General features: G+C 45.4%; 1 protein-coding gene across 1 annotated transcript in view; it reads left to right on the top strand.

Moving 5' to 3' along the window:
• The first annotated feature begins 233 nt into the window (after positions 1–233).
• The window catches only part of LOC135536916 (C-type lectin domain family 4 member E-like), a 28,523-nt gene continuing 1,694 nt past the window's right edge, over positions 234–27,062 (top strand). Inside the window, exons 1-5 of the mRNA XM_064963135.1 lie at positions 234–615; positions 4,259–4,354; positions 14,671–14,877; positions 14,998–15,140; positions 15,241–15,344. Of these exons, the coding sequence (XP_064819207.1) occupies positions 513–615; positions 4,259–4,354; positions 14,671–14,877; positions 14,998–15,140; positions 15,241–15,344 (653 nt within the window). The 5' untranslated portion in view covers positions 234–512. The remainder of the gene's footprint in view (positions 616–4,258; positions 4,355–14,670; positions 14,878–14,997; positions 15,141–15,240; positions 15,345–27,062) is intronic.

Here is a 27,062-nt window from a genome sequence, read left to right as displayed (position 1 = left end):
TATTAGCAACATGTCATGTGACTTTATTATTATTATTTTTTTCATTATCAATTATTATAAATAACTTTTATAATAAGAAGAACAAAGGCACAGATGAGTAAATAAAGGAACAATCTCTGAGTTTTACCAGCTTCCTGACTGAATGTGAGTTGCGGAGTGCGAGCCATGATGTCACTTCCTGACGAACAATGTCACATAGTTATTGCGGAATATAACATCTTGCTTGAAAGAGATTGCATACTTAAAACGTTCTTTCTACTGCAGTCGACCACAGACAGACAGAGACACCAATGGAGAGGCACATCAGACAACAACTTGTCATTGAAGTTAGAATCATACAGCAGATATTACCATTAGGAGTCTGTTAGAAAGGTATTCATACAGTAGAAGTAAGTTAATACTATAAGTAAAAGTAAAAATCATATATATTACAATAAAAGGTCAGACAGTCTGAATTAGTTGATTAACTGATTGATTGGGGTCATCAGTGATATTCGGTACGGTTAGTTAAGATGGCCGACTACGTCAACAAACAGGTGATTGAATTAAAAGAAGTTAATGAAGAAAACCAGAATAGAGCAACGAGGAGCGTGAAGGCTGAGACCCATCTCTCAGGTAAAAAGAATTATCTTTATCTTTCTCACACACACACACACACACACAGATGCAGACAGGTATGAGCGCACAAACCGAAAGCACACACGTATTCTGGCACGTGCAAACACACTAATAGCACATCATCGAAAAATGCTTGTTCGTTTTTTATTGTTCTGTCTTCTGTGTGACCACAACCTGCTGGGGTCACATACACTAAAATGCATAATTTCAATATTATTTTTTACTTCAGTTGTTGGAACTATGTACAACTATTTAATAAGATCAATTGAAAATAACATTTTTAAACAACAGCACAGTGGATACCCCACCACTGTTTTTGGTAAACAGTTGAGGGGCTGGTAACCTGAAACAGGCTCTGTGCACCTGGTGACCTGCCTGTTTTATCCGCCCAGAGAAACGTAAAAAAGAAAATGTACGTTGCAGAAATGTAACCACTCTCAAATTCATAGACAGAGCTACAGTATGTATGACTGGTACTGTATGTAATTCATAGACAGAGCTACAGTATGTATGAGTGGTACTGTATGTAATTCATAGACAGAGCTACAGTATGTATGACTGGTACTGTATGTAATTCATAGACAGAGCTACAGTATGTATGAGTGGTACTGTATGTAATTCATAGACAGAGCTACAGTATGTATGAGTGGTACTGTATGTAATTCATAGACAGAGCTACAGTATGTATGACTGGTAATGTATGTAATTCATAGACAGAGCTACAGTATGTATGAGTGGTACTGTATGTAATTCATAGACAGAAAGACAGTATGTATGACTGGTACTGTATGTAATTCATAGACAGAACTACAGTATGTATGACTGGTACTGTATGTAATTCATAGACAGAACTACAGTATGTATGAGTGGTACTGTATGTAATTCATAGACAGAGCTACAGTATGTATGAGTGGTACTGTATGTAATTCATAGACAGAGCTACAGTATGTATGACTGGTAATGTATGTAATTCATAGACAGAGCTACAGTATGTATGAGTGGTACTGTATGTAATTCATAGACAGAAAGACAGTATGTATGACTGGTACTGTATGTAATTCATAGACAGAACTACAGTATGTATGACTGGTACTGTATGTAATTCATAGACAGAGCTACAGTATGTATGAGTGGTACTGTATGTAATTCATAGACAGAGCTACAGTATGTATGACTGGTAATGTATGTAATTCATAGACAGAGCTACAGTATGTATGAGTGGTACTGTATGTAATTCATAGACAGAAAGACAGTATGTATGACTGGTACTGTATGTAATTCATAGACAGAGCTACAGTATGTATGAGTGGTACTGTATGTAATTCATAGACAGAGCTACAGTATGTATGACTGGTACTGTATGTAATTCATAGACAGAACTACAGTATGTATGACTGGTACTGTATGTAATTCATAGACAGAACTACAGTATGTATGACTGGAACTGTATGTAATTCATAGACAGAGCTACAGTATGTATGACTGGTACTGTATGTAATTCATAGACAGAGCTACAGTATGTATGAGTGGTACTGTATGTAATTCATAGACATAGTTATGTACGGTACTGTATGTAATTCATAGACAGAACTACAGTATGTTTGACTGGAACTGTATGTAATTCATAGACAGAGCTACAGTATGTATGACTGGTACAGTATGTAATTCATAGACAGAGCTACAGTATGTATGACTGGTACTGTATGTAATACATATACATAGTTATGTATGTTGGACTGGTACTGTATGTAATTCATAGACAGAACTACAGTATGTAAGACTGGTAATGTATGTAATTCATAGACAGAGTTATGTATGTAAGACTGGTACTGTATGAAGTAATTCATAGACAGAACTAATTCATAGACAGAACTACAGTATGTAAGACTGGTACTGTATGTAATTCATAGACAGAGTTATGTTTGTAAGTCGCTCTGGATAATGTATGTAATTCATAGACAGAGTTATGTATGTTGGACTGGTACTGTATGTAATTCATAAAGAACTGACTTAAATGTAAATGTATGTAAGACTGGTACTGTATGTAATTCATAGACAGAACTACAGTATGTATGACTGGTAATGTATGTAATTCATAGACAGAACTACAGTATGTATGACTTGTACTGTATGTAATTCATAGACAAAACTACAGTATGAAAGACTGGTACTGTATGTAATTCATAGACAGAACTACAGTATGTATGACTGGTACTGTATATAATTCATAGACAGAACTATATATGACTGCTACTGTATATAATTCATAGACATAGTGATGTATGTCTGGTACTGTATTTAATTCATCGTTACAGAATGTATGTCTGGTACTGTGTGTAATTCATAGACAGACCTACAATATGTATGACTGGTACTGTATGTAATTCATAGACAGAACTACAGTATGCAAGACTGGTACTGTATGTAATTCATAGACAGAACTATATGACTGGTACTGTATGTAATTCATAGACAGAACTATATATGACTGCTACTGTATGTAATTCATAGACATAGTGATGTATGTCTGGTACTGTATTTAATTCATAGTTACAGAATGTATGTCTGGTACTGTGTGTAATTCATAGACAGGCCTACAATATGTATGACTGGTACTGTATGTAATTCATAGACAGAACTACAGTATGAAAGACTGGTACTGTATGTAATTCATAGACAGAACTACAGTATGTATGACTGGTACTGTATGTAATTCATAGACAGAACTACAATATGTATGACTGGTACTGTATGTAATTCATAGACAGAACTACAGTATTTAAGACTGGTACTGTATGTAATTCATAGACAGAACTATATATGACTGGTACTGTATGTAATTCATAGACAGAACTACAATATGTATGACTGGTACTGTATGTAATTAGACATAGACAGAACTACAGAACTACAGTATTTAAGACTGGTACTGTATGTAATTCATAGACAGAACTATATATGACTGCTACTGTATGTAATTCATAGACAGAACTACAGTATGTAAGACTGGTACTGTATGTAATTCATAGACATATTTATGTATGTCTGGTACTGTATGTAATTCATAGTTACGGTATGTATGTCTGGTACTGTATGTAATTCATAGCTACAGTATGTATGACTGGTACTGTATGTAATTCATAGCTACAGTATGTATTCAAGGACTGTCCATCCATGAGATCAAAATGATAGTTTTACCCATTTGAGTCTACACAGTGTTTGCAGTTCTGTGGTAGAACAAGCTTATATTTTGGGTCCTGATGGGGTTAGAAAGTTAAACTAAGCTCATGAGGCATTTACAGTAGAAGTTACATTCATGAAGAATGAATAGGTAAATATTATACATTTCAAAATCCCAACAATGTAAGCAGCAATCACAGATAGCCTCTTTACGTCATGCTTTAGCTATATTGTGTAATTTTGGCTTGCTGTTTATCAGAATTGAGATGAAAGCACTCTTGAGCAAACGTTCGCTGCCAACCCTAAATCGGGGGGAGGGGGGTTTGGTTCTCAGATTTCTAATCATAGTCAGTAGTGATGTAGGATGTTGTATGTTGTTTATTCTGTTTGTAATCATAATCTAGGATTATGTGTGTGTGTGTGTGTGTGTGTGTGTGTGTCTGCCTGTGTTTCTCTGCAGATAGAAGACTAAGACTCTACAGGCTGGCTGCTGGGTGTTTCGGAGTGCTGTGTGTTCTACAAGTCACTCTCAACATCTCCCTGAGGCTGGCTTTCTGTGAGTGAGGCTTTGTCCCAACTGATACCCCACTATCACAGTACTTTTGACAGTGCACTATATAGGGAATAGGGTGCCATTTGGGTCTGCGTACTGAAACTTTTTTTCAGTCCAAGTCAAGCACTGCCAATAATGTGACAACAAAAACAAAAGAACTGCATCAGCTCTACTTGAGGACACAAACCATGTCTACAGGGCATTCTGGAGGTATTCAGACGTCCTCACATGTTGTTATGTTACAGACTCATTATAAAAATGATGAGAAGAAGAAAACTTTGAATCAATCAACACACAATGACAATAACGCATAATGACAAAGTGAAAACAGGTTAATAGAATATTTTCCAAATGTATAAAAAAACAAAAACATAAATACCTTATTTACATAAAGTATTCAGAGCCTTCACTGTGAGACTCGAAATTGAGCTCAGGTGCATCCTGTTTCCATTGATCTTCCTTGAGATGCTTCTACAACTTGATTGGAGTCCACCTGTGGTAAATTCAATTGATTGGACATGTTTTGGAAAGGCACACACCTGTCTATATGAGGTCATACAGTTGACAGAGCATGTCAGAGCAAAAACCAAGCCATGAGGTCAAAGGAATTGTCCATAGAGCTCTGAGACAGGATTGTGCTGAGATACAGATCTGGGGAAGGGTACAAATACATTTATGCAGCATTGAAGGTCCCTAAGAACACAGTGGCCTCCATCATTCCTAAATGGAAGGAGTTGGGAAACACCAAGGCTCTTGCTATAGCTGGCCTACAGGGACGTGACGGCCAGGTGCTTCAAAAAAAGTACTCTGACAGAACTCCAGAGTTCCTCTGTGGAGATGGGAGAACCTTCCAGATGGACAACTGTCGCGATACGAAACCTTCAGCCCCGCCCCTTGGCCGGCAGCGGGGTGCTAGAGGTGGTTAGCGTCCCGTTCCCTGGATTGGACAGGGCACTATAGATGCTTCAGGCTGTCTCGGTATAACCAGGACCGCTAGCGTAGCCCTGCCTCTCTTTCTGTATCGATACGTTGTCCGCGTAGAGAGGTCTTTTGCCTTGTCACTCTCAACGGTCTACCTCTAGCTGGGATGTGTGAACCCCACGTTTCTCCTCCAGACTCTTTGTTTCACAACTAATTGATCCTTGAGTTGTTATTAAGCACTAGTCCTACCAGTCTCTATATGATCTCCCTGTGGTTGAGTGTTTCCCCTCTGTGATGTATCTAGTTTAAAGTGTGAAGACCTTTAGTCAACTTAGTCTCACTACTCTGCCCGTCGGCTATGTATCGCTTGGAAAATAAAACTTAGATAGATCGATAAGAAAATTAAATGAATCACTACTGGACACACCTTCCTCCTTGTCTTTTAATGGTAACTTATTCTGTCATAGAGCATTGATCCCCGTTTCCAGTGTCCCGGTAGCGGGGAGTGTCAGAGTTGTTATCTCCCGTGCCGTTAACTGTCTTTGAGAGAACCTTTTGCTCGAGACAAAATAAGACTACCGTTTATTTTTGAAAACACTCTGTTTTTTGTCTTTTACAATCAAACACACTTCAAAATACACAATTTGTTACTCGGCGTTAATCAAAAACATGCAAATGACTTAATGCTCTTATAAAATGCCTGGTACAATGATAACACTTATCTCTATATTAAATTCTTTTAATAGTTATTTAATTACCTTTGGGAGATGACGAGGAGACCCACAAGATCAGGAGCAGAGTTTCAATCGGTCAGAGTTCTTTTAGAATTTAGTTAGTAGCGACTCCCCTCTACTGGCTGAGAGGTTGACTTGAAGTCGGTGGTTTACTAAATTTAGAGATTCAAGTTTGGACTGGATGAGAGGACCCGTTGGTGATCCCTTGCCCCAATGGAATATCAAAAAGTCTGTAACACGCATCGAGGCCGAGGTTCTGAGACACACGCACCTGGTCAATATGCTTACAGGGTCAATTCAGACAACCATAGGTATAAACAAGAGATCAACTAAAGGACTAGAGTGACTCTCAGTCCCGTTGAATGACCGCAGCGTCCTTGGCACGCAACGAGGCCGAGGTTCTGAGACACACGCACCTGGTCAATATGCGACAAAACAGCTGTTCAATAGTTAAACGGTATATTGGAAAGTCACTTCTCAGATCCAACAAGTTAGAATCTTTAAGTAATTTGAGTGAGGTGTCAATTTACCCGAAGTCAAATGGTTGTCTAAATGAATTCAATTCAGAATTCAAGAAGTCAGCGCCAAAGTAATGGCAAATGTCTCTTTACATACCTTTTGATTCTCTGCACCCGATCCGCTGCTCCTCCCCTTCCCCTAGAGCAGAGAAGGTGATGACATATCTTACAACAGGAAATACTTTTCTTACAGTGCATATATGGGCCTCTTTTTATGACAGAGCCTATTACTCTAGCAACAATGAGGAAATACTTTTCTTACAGTGCGAATATGGGCCTCTGTTTATGACAGTGCCCTTACTCTATCAGCAATGAGTCTATCAGCTGTTCCCATTCAGAGGTGTCACTTGAGGCAGAGGGTGATTCTTCCTGACATCAGTCAGGTTCAATAGTTGGTTGGCTTGAGTTGTCTTCTGGTGGCTTTGTCCAATCCGGTATTTCAGTAGGCGAGGTCATCTCTGTCTCTACCCTTGGTGGGTGAGACAGAGGAAGAGGACCAGGAGGTAGATCCATTTGGCGTTTTACTACACAACCATCTATGCAGCACTCACCAATCAGGCCTTTATGGTAGAGTAGCCAGACAGAAGCCACTCCTCAGTAAAAGGCACATGACAGACAATGCAGGAATGGCTTCAGGACAAGACTCTGAATGTCCTTCAGTGGCCCAGTCAAAGCCTGGACTTGAACCGAATCGAACACCTCTGGAGAGACTTGAAAAGAGCTGTGCAGCAATGCTCCCCATCCAACCTGACAGAGGTTGAGAGGATCTACAGAGAAACATGGTAGAAACTCCCCAAATACAGGTGTGCCAAGCTTGTAACCAATAATCATACCCAATATGTCTCGAGGCTGTAATCGCTGCCAAAGGTGCTTCAACAAAGTACTGAGTAAAGGGTCTGAATAATAATAGTAAATTTAATATTTCTGTTTTATTATTTTTAATCTTGGAACTACCCATCCCGGATCCGAGAGAATTGTCAGCAACTATACTAATTAGCATAGCGCAATGGTCAAATAATCTTACTAGAAAATATTCATATTCATGAAAATCACAAGTGAAATATATTGGAACACAGCTTAGCCTTTTGTTAATCACCCTGTCATCTCAGATTTTCAAAATATGCTTTACAGCCAAAAAGCATTTACAGACAAGCATTTGTGTAAGTTTATCATAGACTAGCATAGCATTATGCCTTGCTAGCAGCAGGAAACCTTGTCACGAAAATCAGAAAAGCGATCAAATTAAATCGTTTACCTTTGATTAACTTCAGACGTTTTAACTCACGAGACTCCCAGGTAGATAGCCAAAGTTCATTTTTTCCCAAAATATTATTTTTGGAGGCAAAATAGTTCTGTTTGTTCTTCACGTTTGGCTGAGAAATCGCCCGGAAATTGCGGTCACGACAACGGCGAAAAATATTCCAAATTAGCTCCATAATATTGACAGAAACATGCCAGGACCCGGTTACGAACCCGGGTCTCCGGAATGAGAAACAGTCACTTAACCAACTCAGCCACGAATAGTCAGCAGAACCCAGAAGATGAGGCAGACACAGCAGTACTTGAGACGGTGTATTAAATAAAGTAAAAAGTGAAGTCCTTCAGGAAAACATGTAACTCCACAAGCTCAAAAGGAATTCCACAAGAACAAGGTAATCCACAAGGTAATCCTCCAAGGCAAAAGGTAAATCCACAAGGTGGTAGGTATAGCATAAAAAGCCTCAAAAGATACTCAAAAATAAATAAACAAGAACAAAAAAACAGAATTCCACAAGAGCGTCCACCGGGATCAACAAGAGTACACAGAATACTAGGGCTGGGTGCTAACATACAAACACAGAGCAAAGAACTGAGGGAAACAAAGAGTTTAAATACAATCAGGGGAAACGAGGCACAGGTGCAAATAATAATGGGGATCAAGGGAAAGCAAAAGGTCAAAAAGCACAATGGGGGCATCTAGTGACCAAAAACCGGAACAACTCTGGCCAAATCCTGACAAAACGTTGTTTATCGATAGCCTAGCATAGCATTATGTCCAGCTAGCAGCAGGAAGCTTGGTCACGAAAATCAGAAAAGCAATCAAATGAATCGTTTACCTTTGATGATCTTCAGTGTTTTCACTGACGAGACTCCGAGTTAGACAGCAAATGTTCCTTTTGTTCCATAAATATAATTTTTATACCCAAAATACATTTACATTTACATTTAAGTCATTTGGCAGACGCTCTTATCCAGAGCGACTTACAAATTGGTGAATTCACCTTATGACATCCAGTGGAACAGCCACTTTACAATAGTGCATCTAAATCATTTAAGGGGGGGTGAGAAGCATTACTTTATCCTATCCTAGGTATTCCTTAAAGAGGTGGGGTTTCAGGTGTCTCCGGAAGGTGGTGATTGACTCCGCTGTCCTGGCGTCGTGAGGGAGTTTGTTCCACCATTGGGGGGCCAGAGCAACGAACAGTTTTGACTGGGCTGAGCGGGAACTGTACTTCCTCAGTGGTAGGGAGGCGAGCAGGCCAGAGGTGGATGAACGCAGTGCCCTTGTTTGGGTGTAGGGCCTGATCAGAGCCTGGAGGTACTGCGGTGCAGTTCCCCTCACAGCTCCGTAGGCAAGCACCATGGTCTTGTAGCGGATGCGAGCTTCAACTGGAAGCCAGTGGAGAGAGCGGAGGAGCGGGGTGACGTGAGAGAACTTGGGAAGGTTGAACACCAGACTGGCTGCGGCGTTCTGGATGAGTTGTAGGGGTTTAATGGCACAGGCAGGGAGCCCAGCCAACAGCGAGTTGCAGTAATCCAGACGGGAGATGACAAGTGCCTGGATTAGGACCTGCGCCGCTTCCTGTGTGAGGCAGGGTCGTACTCTGCGGATGTTGTAGAGCATGAACCTACAGGAACGGGCCACCGCCTTGATGTTAGTTGAGAACGACAGGGTGTTGTCCAGGATCACGCCAAGGTTCTTAGCGCTCTGGGAGGAGGACACAATGGAGTTGTCAACCGTGATGGCGAGATCATGGAACGGGCAGTCCTTCCCCGGGAGGAAGAGCAGCTCCGTCTTGCCGAGGTTCAGCTTGAGGTGGTGATCCGTCATCCACACTGATATGTTTGCCAGACATGCAGAGATGCGATTCGCCACCTGGTCATCAGAAGGGGGAAAGGAGAAGATTAATTGTGTGTCGTCTGCATAGCAATGATAGGAGAGACCATGTGAGGTTATGACAGAGCCAAGTGACTTGGTGTATAGCGAGAATAGGAGAGGGCCTAGAACAGAGCCCTGGGGGACACCAGTGGTGAGAGCGCGTGGTGAGGAGACAGATTCTCGCCACGCCACCTGGTAGGAGCGACCTGTCAGGTAGGACGCAATCCAAGCGTGGGCCGCGCCGGAGATGCCCAACTCGGAGAGGGTGGAGAGGAGGATCTGATGGTTCACAGTATCGAAGGCAGCCGATAGGTCTAGAAGGATGAGAGCAGAGGAGAGAGAGTTAGCTTTAGCAGTGCGGAGCGCCTCCGTGATACAGAGAAGAGCAGTCTCAGTTGAATGACTAGTCTTGAAACCTGACTGATTTGGATCAAGAAGGTCATTCTGAGAGAGATAGCGGGAGAGCTGGCCAAGGACGGCACGTTCAAGAGTTTTGGAGAGAAAAGAAAGAAGGGATACTGGTCTGTAGTTGTTGACATCGGAGGGATCGAGTGTAGGTTTTTTCAGAAGGGGTGCAACTCTCGCTCTCTTGAAGACGGAAGGGACGTAGCCAGCGGTCAGGGATGAGTTGATGAGCGAGGTGAGGTAAGGGAGAAGGTCTCCGGAAATGGTCTGGAGAAGAGAGGAGGGGATAGGGTCAAGCGGGCAGGTTGTTGGGCGGCCGGCCGTCACAAGAAGCGAGATTTCATCTGGAGAGAGACGGGAGAAAGAGGTCAGAGCACAGGGTAGGGCAGTGTGAGCAGAACCAGCGGTGTCGTTTGACTTAGCAAACGAGGATCGGATGTCGTCGACCTTCTTTTCAAAATGGTTGACGAAGTCATCTGCAGAGAGGGAGGAGGGGGGGGGGGGAGGAGGATTCAGGAGTGAGGAGAAGGTGGCAAAGAGCTTCCTAGGGTTAGAGGCAGATGCTTGGAATTTAGAGTGGTAGAAAGTGGCTTTAGCAGCAGAGACAGAGGAGGAAAATGTAGAGAGGAGGGAGTGAAAGGATGCCTTGGTCCGCAGGGAGGCGAGTTTTCCTCCATTTCCGCTCGCCTGCCCGGAGCCCTGTTCTGTGAGCTCGCATTGAGTCATCGAGCCACGGAGCGGGAGGGGAGGACCGAGCCGGCCTGGAGGATAGGGGACATAGAGAGTCAAAGGATGCAGAAAGGGAAGAGAGGAGTGTTGAGGAGGCAGAATCAGGAGATAGGTTGGAGAAGGTTTGAGCAGAGGGAAGAGATGATAGGATGGAAGAGGAGAGAGTAGCGGGGGAGAGAGAGCGAAGGTTGGGACGGCGCGATACCATCCGAGTAGGGGCAGTGTGGAAAGTATTGGATGCGAGCGAGAGGGAAAAGGATACAAGGTAGTGGTCGGAGACTTGGAGGGGAGTTGCAATGAGGTTAGTGGAAGAACAGCATCTAGTAAAGATGAGGTCGATCGTATTGCCTGCCTTGTGAGTAGGGGGGGAAGGTGAGAGGGTGAGGTCAAAAGAGGAGAGGAGTGGAAAGAAGGAGGCAGAGAGGAATGAGTCAAAGGTAGACGTGGGGAGGTTAAAGTCGCCCAGGACTGTGAGAGGTGAGCCGTCCTCAGGAAAGGAGCTTATCAAGGCATCAAGCTCATTGATGAACTCTCCGAGGGAACCTGGAGGGCGATAAATGATAAGGATGTTAAGCTTGAAAGGGCTGGTAACTGTGACAGCATGGAATTCAAAGGAGGCGATAGACAGATGGGTAAGGGGAGAAAGAGAGAATGACCACTTGGGAGAGATGAGGATCCCGGTGCCACCACCCCGCTGACCAGAAGCTCTCGGGGTGTGCGGACGAAGAGAGGGCAGTAGGAGTAGCAGTGTTATCTGTGGTGATCCATGTTTCCGTCAGTGCCAAGAAGTCAAGGGACTGGAGGGAGGCATAGGCTGAGATGAACTCTGCCTTGTTGGCCGCAGATCGGCAGTTCCAGAGGCTACCGGAGACCTGGAACTCCACGTGGGTCGTGCGCGCTGGGACCACCAGATTAGGGTGGCCGCGGCCACGCGGTGTGGAGCGTTTGTATGGTCTGTGCAGAGAGGAGAGAACAGGGATAGATAGACACATAGTTGACAGGCTACAGAAGAGACTACGCTAATGCAAAGGAGATTGGAATGACAAGTGGACTACACGTCTCGAATGTTCAGAAAGTTAAGCTTACGTAGCAAGAATCTTATTGACTAAAATGATTGAAATGATACAATACTGCTGGAGTAGGCTAGCTGGCAGTGGCTGCGTTGTTGACTTTGTAGGCTAGCTGGCAGTGGCTGCGTTGTTGACACTACACTAATCAAGTCGTTCCGTCGAGTGTAATAGTTTCTACAGTGCTGCTATTCGGGGGCTAGCTGGCTAGCTAGCAGTGTTGATTACGTTGCGTTACGTTAAAAGAACAACAATAGCTGGCTAGCTAACCTAGAAAATCGCTCTAGACTACACAATTGTCTTAGATACAAAGACGGCTATGTAGCTAGCTAGCTACGATCAAACAAATCAAACCGTTGTACTGTAATGAAGTGAAATGAAAATGTGATACTACCTGTGGAGCGAAGTGGAATGTTGACCGGGTTGTTGAAGTTCTATTCGGTAGACGATGGCTAGCTGTTGGCTAGCTAGCTAGCAGTATCTCCTACGTTAAGGACGACAAATAGCTGGCTAGCTAACCTCAGTAAATTAAGATAATCACTCTAAGTCTACACACTCTAAACTACACAATTATCTTGGATACGAAGACAGCAAAGACAACTATGTAGCTAGCTAACACTACACTAATCAAGTCGTTCAGTTGAGTGTAATAGTTTCTACAGTGCTGGTATTCGGTAGACGGTGGACGTTAGCTAGCTGCTGGGCAGATAGCAGTGTAGACTACGTTAGGACGACGAAATACGATAATTACGCAATTATCTTTGATACAAAGACGGCTATGTAGCTAGCTAAGAAGAAATTGCTAAGATTAGACAAATCAAACCGTTGTACTATAATGAAATGTAATGAAAAGTTATACTACCTGCGGACCGAAGTGTAGATGCGACCGCTCGCTCCAACCCGGAACCGGAAATACCTCCATTTGTTTGTCACGTTATGTTCAGAAATACACAACGGCGGAAAAAAAATCCTGATTATATCCATAATATCGACAGAAACATGGAAACGTTTTTTTGCAATCAATCCTCAAGGTGTTTTTCAAATATCTTTTCGATAATATATCAACCGGGACAGTTGGCTTTTCAGTTGGACCGGGAGGAAAAATGGCTACCTCTTCTCTTTCGCGCAATAATCACTCTGAGAGCCATCAGCTGGCCACTTACGCAATGTGTTTGTTTACGCTCATTCTTCAACATAAAGTGAAACTACGTCTAAAGGCTGTAGATACTTTAGGGAAGACATAGAAAAAGGAATCTGGTTGATATTCCTTTCAATGGGCAATAGGGATGCATAGAAAGACAGGGGTTTCAAAATAAGAGTCACTTCCTGATTAGATTTTTCTCAGGATTTCGCCTGCAATATCAGTTCTGTTATACTCACAGACAACATTTTTACAGTTTTGGAAACTCTAGATTGTTTTCTATCCTAAGCTATCAATGATATGCATATTCTAGCATCTGGTCCTGAGAAATAGGCAGTTAACTTTGGGAAAGTTATTTTTCCAAAAATAAATATAGTGCCCCCTAGCTTAAAGTTGGACAAATTTCTACAAAACTGTTTATGCTTTGTCATTATGGGGTATTGTGTTTAGATTGATGAGGGGAGAAAACAATTTAATACATTGTAGAATAAGGTTGTAAGAATGTCAAAGTGTCTGAATACTTTCTGAATGCACTGTATAAGCCTTTGATATCAACCATTCAAAGTTGGCCTTAGTGGGAGTGACCATAGAATTCTATGTAAGTGACCTTACTGAGTAAAATATTTCCCATTAGGCCATGTCCTTTGCCAGCAAATACTTTCCCCCTGGTCGTCACTAGTTAATACAGCCACAAAGTCATAATCATGGCTAAGCCCTAATTTCTCTTCTTAAAATGTACTTTTAAACCAAACCCTAACTAATGAAGGCCAAGTTTGATGCGTTGGTCCACCAGACCTTCTGACCATTTGGGCGGAAGTGTCTGGGAAGGAGATTAGGTGTCACATCTAAACTGAACTTTACAGCCTGTTTCTTCCTTCAGCACAGCTTGTCCCCCTTTATATGTTTATATCATATTCAACATAGTGGGTTATGTCACATAGTGGGTCATGTCACACTTGACATGGGTGATATTGTCACACAGTTAGGCCATGTTTATGAACCCTTTATAAAGCATGACATATACTTAAAGATGCAAAATAACATATTTATGTAGTGTTTATGAAAGCATTACAAAGGCTGTATAAAAGCCTTCATAAGCTGAAGGTAATTTACAGCAGGACCATGAAGGTCAGGCTATGTTATGAAGTTATTATTTGTGAGTATTAAAGATTAAATCCCAATCAGTGAAAGAATGATTGATCTAGCTAACGAGCAGATTTATATCATCAACGTCAATGATCAGCTGATAGTCTGTCCTCTTTTCCTGATGTCCATCATGTCTTTGTAACCAGTGGTGGAGTGATATTTGTTTATGACATCATCATGTCTCAATCAAAGTTTGTACCAACAGATGGCCCCTTTTGAATCTCTTTATAGAATATACATGACACGCATCCTCAGATTACGTCTGACTATATCCACATTGTCTCAAAAACGTGTTATATTTAACACCTTCCTACACCACGTTAGGCATTCCTCATTTCAAAATAGTCTCTAAACATCCATGTCAATCTTGAATGATAATTCATCACGTTTTACTGGTGAAATGTCCACACTACATGCCAATCATCTCAGTCATTATCATGGGAATATGCATTTAGATATTATTGAATTACAGTTTTGTGAGGGAATTAACCAGGAGCTATATGTATCAATCCTTTCCAGATAACAGAGGCAATGTGACTGCAGAGAAAGACCTGCTACAGACCAGTTACAACACCCTGAGTGAAGAGAGAGACCAGCTACAGACCAGATACAACACACTGACTGAAGAGAGAGACGAGCTACAGAGCAGTTACAACACCCTGACTAAAAAGAGAGACCAGCTACAGAAGGAAAGAGATGATCTCACGTCAACATTCTCTAATCTGAGTGAGTTAACCTGATAAATGATCATAACAACACATATCTAATATGCATTAAACTTCTGTTCGTATTCTACAATAATAGGAGCAGAATAACAAGATGGAAATGCATGTTGTTGTCTTGTAGAACAAACCTGTCCTGAAGGCTGGCAGAAGTTTGAATCCAGTTGGTACTTCCTGTCTACAGTGACAAATCCCTGGAGGGAGAGTAGACAGGACTGTCTGGAGAGAGGAGCAGATCTGGTGATCATAAACAGTGATAAGGAACAGGTGAGAGAATCAAACATCTCTTGGTCAGTAATGTATCTTCCAGTATTTAACACATGTTGTCTAAAGTAGTTGACAACATCAGTATATTTCTCACCAATAGGAGTTTCTCTTCAGCTTCAATAAGAGAGCCTGGATTGGTCTGACTGACTCTGTTACTGAGGGGGCCTGGAAATGGGTGGACGGCACCGCACTGACCACCCCAAGGTAAGAGACTACTGCTCTATAATAACAATAACCACAATGAGTATGAGTAGGACTGTTTATCGGTGTTGTTCATAATTCAAAGAACACAAGGTGAGACTTGACCATCCAGGTGTGATAGAGACCTTCATCAAATTACACGTTGCTTCAAATAATGTTCATAGATGTCATTCCACGAGCACTAAAGATATATCTTAAAATATCATTAAAAAATACAGATAAAGTGTTAGTTCTTGTTCCAAATAAGGCAATGCTCCTTTTAAATCTGAAAAAAAACATGTCTGTATTGAAATTGACACTTTTTTTTGTCTATTGAGTGTAGTGAGTGTGTGGGTAGTCTAGTGAGTGTGGGGGTAGGGTCTACCCCACTCTAGACTCTACCCCACTCTACCCACACACTCACTAGACTCTACCCACACACTCATGAGACTCTAACCACACACTCACTACACTCTACCCACACACTCACTAGACTCTACCCACACTCACTAGACTCTACCCCCACACTCACTAGACTCTACCCTCACACTCACTAGACTCTACCCACACACTCACTAGACTCTACCGACACACTCACTAGACTCTACCCACACAGAGTCTAGACTCTACCCACACACTGACTAGACTCTACCCACACACTCACAAGACTCTACCCACACACTCACTAGACTCTACCCCCACACTCACTAGACTCTACCCACACACTCACGAGACTCTACCCACACACTCACTAGACTCTACCCCCACACTCACTAGACTACCCCCACACTCACTAGACTCTACCCCCACACTCACTAGACTATACCCCCACACTCACTAGACTCTACCCACACACTCACTAGACTGTGAGTGTAGGGGTAGACTCTACCCCACTCTAGACTCTGCCCCACTCTACCCACACACTCACTAGACTCTACCCACACACTCACTAGACTCTACCCACACACTCACTAGACTCTACACACACACTCTACCCACACTCACGAGACTCTAACCACACACTCACTAGACTCTACCCACACACTCACTAGACTCTACCCACACTCACTAGACTCTACCCACACACTCACTAGACTCTACCCACACACTCACTAGACTCTAACCACTCACTCACTAGACTCTACCGACACACTCACTAGACTCTACCCACACTCACTAGACTCTACCCTCACACTCACTAGACTCTACCCACACACTCACTAGACTATACCCCCACACTCACTAGACTATACCCACACACTCACTAGACTCTACCCACACACTCACTAGACTCTACCCATACACTCACTAGACTGTGAGTGTGGGGGTAGACTCTACCCCACTCTACCCACACACTCACTAGACTCTACCCACACACTCACTAGACTCTACCCACAGACTCACAAGACTCTACCCACACACTCTACCCACACACTCACGAGACTCTAACCACTCACTCACTAGACTCTACCCACACACTCACTAGACTCGACCCACACTCACTAGACTATACCCCCACACTCACTAGACTCTACCCACACACTCACTAGACTGTGAGTGTGGGGGTAGACTCTACCCCACTCTAGACTCTACCCCACTCTACCCACACACTCACTAGACTCTACCCACACACTCATGAGACTCTAACCACACACTCACTAGACTCTACCCACACACTAAATAGACTCTACCCACACTCACTAGACTCTACCCCCACACTCACTAGACTCTACTGACACACTCACTAGACTCTACCCACACAGAGTCTAGACTCTACCCACACACTGACTAGACTCTACCCACACACTCACGAGACTCTACCCACACACTCACTAGACTCTACCCCCATACTCACTAGACTCTACCCACACACTCACGAGACTCTACCCACACACTCACTAGACTCTACCCCCACACTCACTAGACTACCCCCACACTCACTAGACTCTACCCCCACACTCACTAGACTATACCCCCACACTCACTAGACTCTACCCACACACTCACTAGACTGTGAGTGTGGGGGTAGACTCTACCCCACTCTAGACTCTACCCCACTCTACCCACACACTCACTAGACTCTACCCACACACTCACTAGACTCTACCCACACACTCACTAGACTCTACACACACACTCACTAGACTCTACCCACACACTCACTAGACTGTGAGTGTGGGGGTAGACTCTACCCCACTCTAGACTCTACCCCACTCTACCCACACACTCACTAGACTCTACCCACACACTCACTAGACTCTACCCACACACTCACTAGACTCTACACACACACTCTACCCACACTCACGAGACTCTAACCACACACTCACTAGACTCTACCCACACACTCACTAGACTCTACCCACACTCACTAGACTCTACCCACACACTCACTAGACTCTACCCACACACTCACGAGACTCTAACCACTCACTCACTAGACTCTACCGACACACTCACTAGACTCTACCCACACTCACTAGACTCTACCCTCACACTCACTAGACTCTACCCACACACTCACTAGACTATACCCCCACACTCACTAGACTATACCCACACACTCACTAGACTCTACCCACACACTCACTAGACTCTACCCATACACTCACTAGACTGTGAGTGTGGGGGTAGACTCTACCCCACTCTACCCACACACTCACTAGACTCTACCCACACACTCACTAGACTCTACCCACAGACTCACAAGACTCTACCCACACTCTACCCACACACTCACGAGACTCTAACCACTCACTCACTAGACTCTACCCACACACTCACTAGACTCTACCCACACTCACTAGACTATACCCCCACACTCACTAGACTCTACCCACACACTCACTAGACTGTGAGTGTGGGGGTAGACTCTACCCACTCTAGACTCTACCCCACTCTACCCACACACTCACTAGACTCTACCCACACACTCATGAGACTCTAACCACACACTCACTAGACTCTACCCACACACTAAATAGACTCTACCCACACTCACTAGACTCTACCCCCACACTCACTAGACTCTACTGACACACTCACTAGACTCTACCCACACAGAGTCTAGACTCTACCCACACACTGACTAGACTCTACCCACACACTCACGAGACTCTACCCACACACTCACTAGACTCTACCCCCACACTCACGAGACTCTACCCACACACTCACTAGACTCTACCCCCACACTCACTAGACTACCCCCACACTCACTAGACTCTACCCCCACACTCACTAGACTATACCCCCACACTCACTAGACTCTACCCACACACTCACTAGACTGTGAGTGTGGGGGTAGACTCTACCCCACTCTAGACTCTACCCCACTCTACCCACACACTCACTAGACTCTACCCACACACTCACTAGACTCTACCCACACACTCACTAGACTCTACCCACACACTCTACCCACACACTCACGAGACTCTAACCACACACTCACTAGACTCTACCCACACACTCACTAGACTCTACCCACACTCACTAGACTCTACCCCCACACTCACTAGACTCTACCCACACACTCACTAGACTCTACCCACACACTCACTAGACTCAACCCACACACTCACTAGACTCTACCCACACACTCACTAGACTCTACCCACAAACTCACTAGACTCTACAAACACACTCACTAGACTCTACCCCCACACTCACTAGACTCTACCCACACACTCACTACACTCAATAGACTCTACCCACACACTCACTAGACTCTACACTCACTAGACTCTACCCACACACTCACTAGACTCTACCCAAACACTCACTAGACTCTACCCACACACTCACTAGACTCTACAAACACACTCACTAGACTCTACCCCCACACTCACTAGACTTCTACCCACACATTCACTACACTCAATAGACTCTACCCACACACTCACTAGACTCTACCCACACACTCACTAGACTCTACCCCCACACTCACTAGACTCTACCCACACACTCACTAGACTTTACCCACACACTCACTAGACTCTACCTACACACACTCACTAGACTCTACCCCCACAGAGTCTAGACTCTACCCACACACTCACTAGACTACCCCCACACTCACTAGACTCTACCCCCACACTCACTAGACTATACCCCCACACTCACTAGACTCTACCCATACACTCACTAGACTGTGAGTGTGGGGGTAGACTCTACCCCACTCTACCCACACACTCACTAGACTCTACCCACACACTCACTAGACTCTACCCACACACTCACTAGACTCTACCCACACACTCTACCCACACACTCACGAGAGTCTAACCACTCACTCACTAGACTCTACCCACACACTCACTAGACTCTACCCACACTCACTAGACTCTACCCCCACACTCACTAGACTCTACCCTCACACTCACTAGACTCTACCCACACACTCACTAGACTCTACCCACACACTCACTAGACTAAACCCCCACACTCACTAGACTATACCCACACACTCACTAGACTCTACCCACACACTCACTAGACTCTACCCACACACTCTACCCACACACTCACGAGACTCTAACCACACACTCACTGGACTCTACCCACACACTCACTAGACTCTACCCACACTCACTAGACTCTACCCCCACACTCACTAGACTCTACCCACACACTCACTAGACTCAACCCACACACTCACTAGACTCTACCCACACACTCACTAGACTCTACCCACACACTCACTAGACTCTACCCACACACTCACGAGACTCTAACCACACACTCACTGGACTCTACCCACACACTCACTAGACTCTACCCACACTCACTAGACTCTACCCCCACACTCACTAGACTCTACCCACACACTCACTAGACTCAACCCACACACTCACTAGACTCTACCCACACACTCACTAGACTCTACCCACACACTCACTAGACTCTACCCACACACTCACTAGACTCTACCCCCACACTCACTAGACTCTACCCACACACTCACTACACTCAATAGACTCTACCCACACACTCACTAGACTCTACCCACACACTCACTAGACTCTACCCACACACTCACTAGACTCTACCCATACACTCACGAGACTCTACCCACACACTCACTAGACTCTACCCCCACACTCACTAGACTACCCCCACAATCACTAGACTCTACCCCCACACTCACTAGACTATACCCCCACACTCACTAGACTCTACCCATACACTCACTAGACTGTTAGTGTGGGGGTAGACTCTACCCCACTCTACCCACACACTCACTAGACTCTACCCACACACTCACTAGACTCTACCGACACACTCACTAGACTCTACCCACACAGAGTCTAGACTCTACCCACACACTGACTAGACTCTACCCACACACTCACGAGACTCTACCCACACACTCACTAGACTCTACCCCCACACTCACTAGACTCTACCCACACACTCACGAGACTCTACCCACACACTCACTAGACTCTACCCCCACACTCACTAGACTACCCCCACACTCACTAGACTCTACCCCCACACTCACTAGACTATACCCCCACACTCACTAGACTCTACCCACACACTCACTAGACTGTGAGTGTGGGGGGTAGACTCTACCCCACTCTAGACTCTACCCCACTCTACCCACACACTCACTAGACTCTACCCACACACTCACTAGACTCTACCCACACACTCTACCCACACACTCACGAGACTCTAACCACACACTCACTAGACTCTACCCACACACTCACTAGACTCTACTCTACACACACTCACTAGACTCTACCCCCACACTCACTAGACTCTACCCACACACTCACTAGACTCTACCCACACACTCACTAGACTCAACCCACACACTCACTAGACTCTACCCACACACTCACTAGACTCTACCCACACACTCACTACACTCAATAGACTCTAACCACACACTCACTAGACTCTACCCACACACTCACTAGACTCTACCCAAACACTCACTAGACTCTACCCACACACTCACTAGACTCTACAAACACACTCACTAGACTCTACCCCCACACTCACTAGACTCTACCCACACATTCACTACACTCAATAGACTCTACCCACACACTCACTAGACTCTACCCACACACTCACTAGACTCTACCCCCACACTCACTAGACTCTACCCACACACTCACTAGACTTTACCCACACACTCACTAGACTCTACCTACACACACTCACTAGACTCTACCCCCACAGAGTCTAGACTCTACCCACACACTCACTAGACTACCCCCACACTCACTAGACTCTACCCCCACACTCACTAGACTATACCCCCACACTCACTAGACTCTACCCATACACTCACTAGACTGTGAGTGTGGGGGTAGACTCTACCCCAATCTACCCACACACTCACTAGACTCTACCCACACACTCACTAGACTCTACCCACACACTCACTAGACTCTACCCACACACTCTACCCACACACTCACGAGAGTCTAACCACTCACTCACTAGACTCTACCCACACACTCACTAGACTCTACCCACACTCACTAGACTCTACCCCCACACTCACTAGACTCTACCCTCACACTCACTAGACTCTACCCACACACTCACTAGACTCTACCCACACACTCACTAGACTCTACCCACACACTCACTAGACTCTACCCACACACTCTACCCACACACTCACGAGACTCTAACCACACACTCACTGGACTCTACCCACACACTCACTAGACTCTACCCACACTCACTAGACTCTACCCCCACACTCACTAGACTCTACCCACACACTCACTAGACTCTACCCACACACTCACTAGACTCAACCCACACACTCACTAGACTCTACCCACACACTCACTAGACTCTACCCACACACTCACTAGACTCTACCCCCACACTCACTAGACTCTACCCACACACTCACTACACTCAATAGACTCTACCCACACACTCACTAGACTCTACCCACACACTCACTAGACTCTACCCACACACTCACTAGACTCTACCCACACACTCTCTAGACTTTACCCACACACTCACTAGACTCTACCTACACACACTCACTAGACTCTACCCCCACAGAGTCTAGACTCTACCCACACACTCACTAGACTCTACCCATACACTCACGAGACTCTACCCACACACTCACTAGACTCTACCCCCACACTCACTAGACTACCCCCACACTCACTAGACTCTACCCCCACACTCACTAGACTATACCCCCACACTCACTAGACTCTACCCATACACTCACTAGACTGTTAGTGTGGGGGTAGACTCTACCCCACTCTACCCACACACTCACTAGACTCTACCCACACACTCACTAGACTCTACCCACACACTCACTAGACTCTACCCACACATCTACCCACACACTCACGAGACTCTAACCACTCACTCACTAGACTCTACCCACACACTCACTAGACTCTACCCACACTCACTAGACTCTACCCCCACACTCACTAGACTCTACCCTCACACTCACTAGACTCTACCCACACACTCACTAGACTCTACCCACACACTCACTAGACTATACCCCCACACTCACTAGACTATACCCACACACTCACTAGACTCTACCCACACACTCACTAGACTCTACCCCAACACTCACTAGACTCTACCCACACACTCACTAGACTCTACCCACACACTCACTAGACTCTACCCACACACTCACTAGACTCTACCCACACACTCACTAGACTCTACCCACACACTCACTAGACTCTACCCACACACACTCACTAGATTCTACCAACACACTCACTACACTCAATAGACTCTACACACACACTCACTAGACTCTACCCACACACTCACTAGACTCTACCCCAACACTCACTAGACTCTACCCACACACTCACTAGACTCTACCCACACACTCACTAGACTCTACCCACACACTCACTAGACTCTACCCACACACTCACTAGACTCTACCCACACACTCACTAGACTCAACCCACACACTCACTAGACTCTACCCACACACTCACTAGACTCTACCCACACACTCACTAGACTCAACCCACACACTCACTAGACTCTACCCACACACTCACTAGACTCTACCCACACACTCACTAGACTCAACCCACACACTCACTAGACTCTACCCACACACTCACTAGACTCTACCCCAACACTCACTAGACTCTACCCACTCACTCACTAGACTCTACCCACACACTCACTAGACTCTACCCACACTCACTAGACTCTACCCCCACACTCACTAGACTCTACCCTGCCACACTCACTAGACTCTACCCACACACTCACTAGACTCTACCCACACACTCACTAGACTATACCCCCACACTCACTAGACTATACCCACACACTCACTAGACTCTACCCACACACTCACTAGACTCTACCCCAACACTCACTAGACTCTACCCACAAACTCACTAGACTCTACCCACACACTCACTAGACTCTACCCACACACTCACTAGACTCTACCCACACACTCACTAGACTCTACCCACACACTCACTAGACTCTACCCACACACACTCACTAGATTCTACCAACACACTCACTACACTCAATAGACTCTACACACACACTCAATAGACTCCACACACTCAATAGACTCCACCCACACACTCACTAGACTCTACCCACACACTCACTAGACTCTACCCACACACTCACTAGACTCAACCCACACACTCACTAGACTCTACCCACACACTCACTAGACTCTACCCACACACTCACTAGACTCTACCCACACACTCACTAGACTCTACCCCCACACTCACTAGACTCTACCCACACACTCACTACACTCAATAGACTCTACCCTCACACTCACTAGACTATACCCACACACTCACTAGACTCTACCCACACACTCACTAGACTCTACCCACACACTCTACCCACACACTCACGAGACTCTAACCACTCACTCACTAGACTCTACCCACACACTCACTAGACTCTACCCACACTCACTAGACTCTACCCCCACACTCACTAGACTCTACCCTCAAACTCACTAGACTCTACCCACACACTCACTAGACTCTACCCACACACTCACTAGACTATACCCCCACACTCACTAGACTATACCCACACACTCACTAGACTCTGCCCACACACTCACTAGACTCTACCCCCACATTCACTAGACTCTACCCACACACTCACTACACTCAATAGACTCTACCCACACACTCACTAGACTCTACCCACACACTCACTAGACGCTACCCACACACTCACTAGACTCTACCCACACACTCACTAGACTGTACCCACACACTCACTAGACTCTACCTACACACACTCACTAGACTCTACCCCCACAGAGTCTAGACTCTACCCACACACTCACTAGACTCTACCCATACACTCACGAGACTCTACCCACACACTCACCAGACTCTACCCCCACACTCACTAGACTACCCCCACACTCACTAGACTCTACCCCCACACTCACTAGACTCTACCCATACACTCACTACACTGTGAGTGTGGGGGTAGACTCTACCCCACTCTACCCACACACTCACTAGACTCTACCTACACACACTCACTAGACTCTACCCCCACAGAGTCTAGACTCTACCCACACACTCACTAGACTCTACCCATACACTCACGAGACTCTACCCACACACTCACTAGACTCTACCCCCACACTCACTAGACTACCCCCACACTCACTAGACTATACCCCCACACTCACTAGACTCTACCCATACACTCACTAGACTGTGAGTGTGGGGGTAGACTCTACCCCACTCTACCCACACACTCACTAGACTCTACCTACACACACTCACTAGACTCTACCCCCACAGAGTCTAGACTCTACCCACACACTCACTAGACTCTACCCATACACTCACGAGACTCTACCCACACACTCACTAGACTCTACCCCCACACTCACTAGACTACCCCCACACTCACTAGACTCTACCCCCACACTCACTAGACTATACCCCCACACTCACTAGACTCTACCCATACACTCACTAGACTGTTAGTGTGGGGGTAGACTCTACCCCACTCTACCCACACACTCACTAGACTCTACCCACACACTCACTAGACTCTACCCACACACTCACTAGACTCTACCCACACATCTACCCACACACTCACGAGACTCTAACCACTCACTCACTAGACTCTACCCACACACTCACTAGACTCTACCCACACTCACTAGACTCTACCCCCACACTCACTAGACTCTACCCTCACACTCACTAGACTCTACCCACACACTCACTAGACTCTACCCACACACTCACTAGACTATACCCCCACACTCACTAGACTATACCCACACACTCACTAGACTCTACCCACACACTCACTAGACTCTACCCCAACACTCACTAGACTCTACCCACACACTCACTAGACTCTACCCACACACTCACTAGACTCTACCCACACACTCACTAGACTCTACCCACACACTCACTAGACTCTACCCACACACTCACTAGACTCTACCCACACACACTCACTAGATTCTACCAACACACTCACTACACTCAATAGACTCTACACACACACTCAATAGACTCCACCCACACACTCAATAGACTCCACCCACACACTCACTAGACTCTACCCACACACTCACTAGACTCTACCCACACACTCACTAGACTCAACCCACACACTCACTAGACTCTACCCACACACTCACTAGACTCTACCCACACACTCACTAGACTCTACCCACACACTCACTAGACTCTACCCCCACACTCACTAGACTCTACCCACACACTCACTACACTCAATAGACTCTACCCTCACACTCACTAGACTATACCCACACACTCACTAGACTCTACCCACACACTCACTAGACTCTACCCACACACTCTACCCACACACTCACGAGACTCTAACCACTCACTCACTAGACTCTACCCACACACTCACTAGACTCTACCCACACTCACTAGACTCTACCCCCACACTCACTAGACTCTACCCTCAAACTCACTAGACTCTACCCACACACTCACTAGACTCTACCCACACACTCACTAGACTATACCCCCACACTCACTAGACTATACCCACACACTCACTAGACTCTGCCCACACACTCACTAGACTCTACCCACACACTCTACCCACACACTCACGAGACTCTAACCACACACTCACTAGACTCTACCCACACACTCACTAGACTCTACCCACACTCACTAGACTCTACCCCCACACTCACTAGACTCTACCCACACACTCACTAGACTCTACCCACACACTCACTAGACTCAACCCACACACTCACTAGACTCTACCCACACACTCACTAGACTCTACCCACACACTCACTAGACTCTACCCACACACTCACTAGACTCTACCCCCACATTCACTAGACTCTACCCACACACTCACTACACTCAATAGACTCTACCCACACACTCACTAGACTCTACCCACACACTCACTAGACGCTACCCACACACTCACTAGACTCTACCCACACACTCACTAGACTTTACCCACACACTCACTAGACTCTACCTACACACACTCACTAGACTCTACCCCCACAGAGTCTAGACTCTACCCACACACTCACTAGACTCTACCCATACACTCACGAGACTCTACCCACACACTCACTAGACTCTACCCCCACACTCACTAGACTACCCCCACACTCACTAGACTCTACCCCCACACTCACTAGACTATACCCCCACACTCACTAGACTCTACCCATACACTCACTAGACTGTG

This window comes from Oncorhynchus masou, unplaced genomic scaffold, assembly GCF_036934945.1.
Source record: "Oncorhynchus masou masou isolate Uvic2021 unplaced genomic scaffold, UVic_Omas_1.1 unplaced_scaffold_685, whole genome shotgun sequence".
In the NCBI taxonomy this organism is placed as follows: domain Eukaryota; kingdom Metazoa; phylum Chordata; class Actinopteri; order Salmoniformes; family Salmonidae; genus Oncorhynchus; species Oncorhynchus masou.
Note: the sequence above shows the minus strand (reverse complement) of the source record. Positions and strands in the feature narration are given on the sequence as shown.